Source organism: Limanda limanda, chromosome 15 (genome assembly GCF_963576545.1).
Source record: "Limanda limanda chromosome 15, fLimLim1.1, whole genome shotgun sequence".
Classification (NCBI taxonomy): Eukaryota; Metazoa; Chordata; class Actinopteri; order Pleuronectiformes; family Pleuronectidae; genus Limanda; species Limanda limanda.
The window spans coordinates 1,955,208-1,959,785 of record NC_083650.1 but is presented as its reverse complement, the minus strand read 5'-3'; the positions used below and the strand labels follow the sequence as shown (position 1 = coordinate 1,959,785).

At 41.0% G+C, this 4,578-nt stretch overlaps 1 protein-coding gene across 1 annotated transcript; it reads left to right on the top strand.

Annotated features, from left to right (window-relative positions):
- The first annotated feature begins 114 nt into the window (after positions 1-114).
- LOC133020210 (homeobox protein Hox-D11b-like) lies at positions 115-2,935 on the top strand. Its single transcript, XM_061086690.1, has 3 exons — positions 115-691; positions 1,796-1,937; positions 2,842-2,935. The coding sequence occupies exons 1-3, from the start codon at positions 115-117 to the stop codon at positions 2,933-2,935; spliced, it is 813 nt and encodes a 270-aa protein (XP_060942673.1).
- Positions 2,936-4,578: the final 1,643 nt, after the last annotated feature.

Here is a 4,578-nt window from a genome sequence, read left to right as displayed (position 1 = left end):
TGCACAGCCAGGTTTAAAGTTTGCTGTCACATGGGGGTAACTGCTGATCTGCTGCCCGGCATGAGGACGTAGATCCGGGGGTTAGACCAAATCTCCACCTCGTTCGAATCCTCCATGTATTTACCGAGCTGCACCTTCCCGTCCAAGTCCGACTTTGGCTCCATCCCGCCGCCGTTCCTCACGGAGCACAGCGGGGGGTCGGCTCGGTTCCGGGGCTGCTGCTTCCACGAGCCCGTGCAGCAGCATCCTCCCCCGGGCAAGTGGAGCCTGTACCCGGGGGAACCGGTGTACCACCAGGGGCCGGAGAGCCTCTACAAAGCCGGTAAGGAGGTCTTCCTCAGCGGGGGGCCGCTGTACGGAGCCTCGGACCCGCGGCTCCACGCGTTCGACCCGCGGAACTTCCCCGGGAGATACGCGTCCTTCCACCCGGACTCGCAGCTCCTCTTCCCGGCGCCGCGGAACGGAATCCTGCTGCCGGGGTTCGACCAGTTCATCGCGGAGGAGGCGGAGGGTCCGAGGACCGGGACCGCGGACCGGGAGAAGGAGACGAGTCGCACCGGGTGTACGAGCTGTGCCAGCGGAGAGAGCAGCGATGTGAGGCCGGTGTCAGAGTCTCCTCTGCCGGGGAAGGAGGACGAGGAGGAGGCGCCCTCATCCAGCGGCGCCGGAGGAGACTGCAGCCATGACCGGAGTAAGTGGAAGTCATATAGTTTTATAGGCTGGTCTTTAACACAGAATAAAGAGAAATACAGGCTGTTGTAATAAAACTAGCGATGGGGCATCCTGTGTATTTAAATAAAAGTATAATGTGTTTAATATCCATGTAGTATATTGTCCTAAATAGGCCTAATTTGCAAGTCAAAAGTGTATCTTTAGTCCAGAGGTTGTTATTCTAGCCCACAAAAAAAAGTTACTAACATTTTTAAAGTCTTTTATTTATAATTGTTTTTATGTTTAGCCCTCATTCCTGTGTTTGTTTAGTCTTATATTTAATAAATAAGTTCATCTCTTAAAAATACAGCCAATTGGATCACAGTAAAAGCATTAATTCTAAAAACAAATGTTAAAGTGTAAAGGTCCTAAAACCTAATTTAGGTGTATTAAATTAAAATATGTACATTAATGTAAAGTAAAAAGTCATCATGCCCCAAACTCTGATATTTATAAATTTTAAAAACATAGTCTTTATTATTAATATTGTCCTCAGATGTGTGTCAAACAAATGGAGTCATGCAAAAGCTAGCACTGGTAATCAGCTGCTGGTAAATGTGGTTTTCTCGTCTAATCGATTTCTACGATTAAGTCAGTCAATGTGCCACTTTTCTGCAAGTTGTAATTTTATTTGCACGGCTGCAGAAATAAGAAACCGTCACAACTGTGCATGTGTTTTCTCCTCCATAACTTATGAGCTAAACATCTGAAAATGCATGAAAACATGAAGACGACACAATGACCTCTAGTGTCACAGCTACACAACATGAAGGTCATGTTTCCTGATCTTGTCTTTTTGAATCAGACCTTGACATTCACCTTAAATTAAAAGTTAAAATCAATTTCAATTGAATTCAAATCAGTGAGTTTATTCGTGTATGTGAGTTGTAAAGTTGTGTCTCTGTTGGACGTTTGGAGGAGACGGGCCTCGTCTCCTTTTCCCTCATGACTGGATTTTGTCATGTTGGGATCATCTCTCCTTTGTGGATGTTTTTTTCTATTACTGCATGTACTGATATTCCTCTCTTGCATCTGCTTACTGTTTATTCCCATTGCATGTTTAATCGTTTTGGCCTTTTCCCAGCAGAGTCCTCTGGGAAGAGGAAGAAGCGCTGTCCTTACACCAAGCAGCAGATCAGGGAGCTGGAGAGAGAGTTTCTCTACAACATTTACATCAACAAGGACAGACGCATGCAGCTGTCCCGCCTTCTGTTCCTGACAGACCGGTGCGTGCATGTTGTAATATTGTGTGTTCGGGGAACTTGTTACTCCTCTCACCAGGTGCCTCTCATGGCCCTGAGCTTCTGGTGAAGCTGCAGTGAAGCAACTCTCATTAAATCCTCATCCGCTGCAGTGCTGCAAAAGACTGCGGCCATGGCTGCTGTTTGGCTCCATGTGCAAACAAAGGGATGAACGTGGTCGTTTTAAAACCTGCAAGGAGAAAACACAACGTTTAGATCAATTCATCCACTCATTGGAATAGTTAGAGCTGCTGTAATTGGGCGATTGATCAAACAACTGAGGGCCACAGAATTAATCAGCGACTATTTTGGTCATCAGTTGATTTTATAGTGAGTTACAAATAATATAAATACAATAAAATAAAATATATAATACACATTAATTCCAAATACCTTATATATAAAGTATTTTCCACAATTAGCAGACTCTTTGTTCACCAAACGACAAATTGATTAATCAGGGAAATGTTTGGCATATTAATTGATGATGTAAATACTTGATAATGCAGTTGTCTGTGGGGAGATAAAGTTCATATAGTGCAGTGAGAGGTTAAGATGGGGATTTATGTTATTACACCCTTTAAACCAGGCTTTAAAATTAAATATGTATAATGTAAACTTGGTATTTTCCAAAAGATTCTGTTCTCAAAACTAGACTTTTTATTTGTTTTGCTTTTAAACATCCCAACATATTTGTCACTTTAATAAATGGCACACACAACCCATCAAAAGAATATGGGCATTTGATATTTCAATGAAAAAAAGCAGCATTATGTTTTGCGCCAAATCTGTTCTGCTGATTTCATGTTGTTGTGTGTTGCAGATTATTTTGTGTCTCTGCTGCAGGAAAAACATTTTCCTATCTTTTCTTCTGGGCTGTGCTTTTAAGACAGGTGAAAATCTGGTTCCAGAACAGAAGAATGAAAGAGAAGAAACTGAAAAGAGAGAGACTACAGTACTACACACAGTACCACCTGTTCTGACGCACGGACGAGGGGGGTGGAAGTAAAAGGACGCTCCTTTTATTTAATGTCATTCCTAAAAAACTGTGCGTGTGTGACAACCCTGCAAACACTGTCACTGCAGCGCATTTTCATTCCAGTCACGTTGGCGTGAATAAAGATACGAGCAAACAACCCTGCTCCTTCTGGAGGAGAACTCCAAGGCTCAGGTTCAGGCTCCGATGTAGAATCTTCCCTTTTGAAGAATGTGTCTCGCTCTTGATCCTCCATCAAGAAAAGCATTGAAAATGCTCCGCTCGCCTTATGTGAACCCGTCAGTCCTCTGAAGTCATGTGGCTCACCGTGAAGGAATTAACGCTCTTTGTGTCTTAAGCCTTTATGTTCTGTAAATACCAGGAAATGACCACATACTGTACATTCTTTGGAGAAACTAAATAGGGAAACATCAACTTCAGATGTACTGTGGATGCTTATATCCATGTCCATGGAGACTCATGTATCGTTTCTTTAATGTTGATTTGCACTGCTTATCTATCTATCTATCTATCTATCTATCTATCTATCTATCTATCTATCTATCTATCTATCTATCTATCTATCTATCTATCTATCTATCTATCTATCTATCTATCTATCTATCTATCTATCTATCTATCTATCTATCTATCTATCTATCTATCTATCTATCTATCTATCTATCTATCGTTCTATCTATCTAGCTATCGTTCTATCTATCTATCTATCTATCTATCTATCTATCTATCTCTATCTATCTATCTATCTATCTATCTATCTATCTATCTATCTATCTATCTATCTATCTATCTATCTATCTATCTATCTATCTATCTATCTATCTATCTATCTATCTATCTATCTATCTATCTATCTATCTATCTATCTATCTATCTATCTATCTATCTATCTATCTATCTATCTATCTATCTATCGTTCTATCGTTCTATCGTTCTATCTATCTATCTTTATCAATATATGCACACTTAAAAAATGAAGACAATGTTCTTATTAAGATATCTGAGAAACCTGATCAGACCTGAATTTGGTGTAAAAAACCTTGAAATTTAATAAATCAAGTCATTCAAAATTAGCAAATCACTTTAGACACTTTTCAAATGTGTTAGAACAAGAAAACATCGACACAATCTTCATAGCTATTGTTTATCCTAATTGAAGATGTGTGACAGAGCCATCAGCAGCCGCTCACAGGGTTTTGTCCTATTGTTTTATATAGTAATAAAATGAAAATTCAAGTCATGTGTGATCACTTCTGCAAACCCAAAATAAAAAAGAAGACCGTATACCCAGAAGCACATTTAAATGGGCTCGCATTTTACGTGGATGATGCCGGAATCATAAACACAACCATACAAACTAAAGAGCAGGTTATTGTGCCCTCAGGTTACAGCACTATAAAATGTAACTTCACAGCAGTAAAGAGTGGGAGTGTCACCGTGTAGAAGAAGAAGTAAAAAAAGCAGGAAGAGAAGAAGAAGAATGTTTTTCTGTCCTGTGGTCGCTGGGATCCCGACCCAGACTTTGAACAACATGGGCCCAGACAGCAGAAACACAGCGAGTCCAAGGCTGCTGGTGAACCTTGAACCGCAAACCAAGCACAACACACACACACACACACACACACACAC

What these genes read in the sequence shown, in the direction of transcription:
- LOC133020210 (XM_061086690.1), top strand. Translation starts at nt 115, where the DNA reads ATGTATTTACCGAGCTGCACCTTCCCGTCCAAGTCCGACTTTGGCTCC. An exon ending in AGACTGCAGCCATGACCGGA is followed by an intron (nt 692 to 1,795) that starts GTAAGTGGAAGT and finishes GCCTTTTCCCAG; the next exon opens with CAGAGTCCTCTGGGAAGAGG. An exon ending in CTTCTGTTCCTGACAGACCG is followed by an intron (nt 1,938 to 2,841) that starts GTGCGTGCATGT and finishes TGTGCTTTTAAG; the next exon opens with ACAGGTGAAAATCTGGTTCC.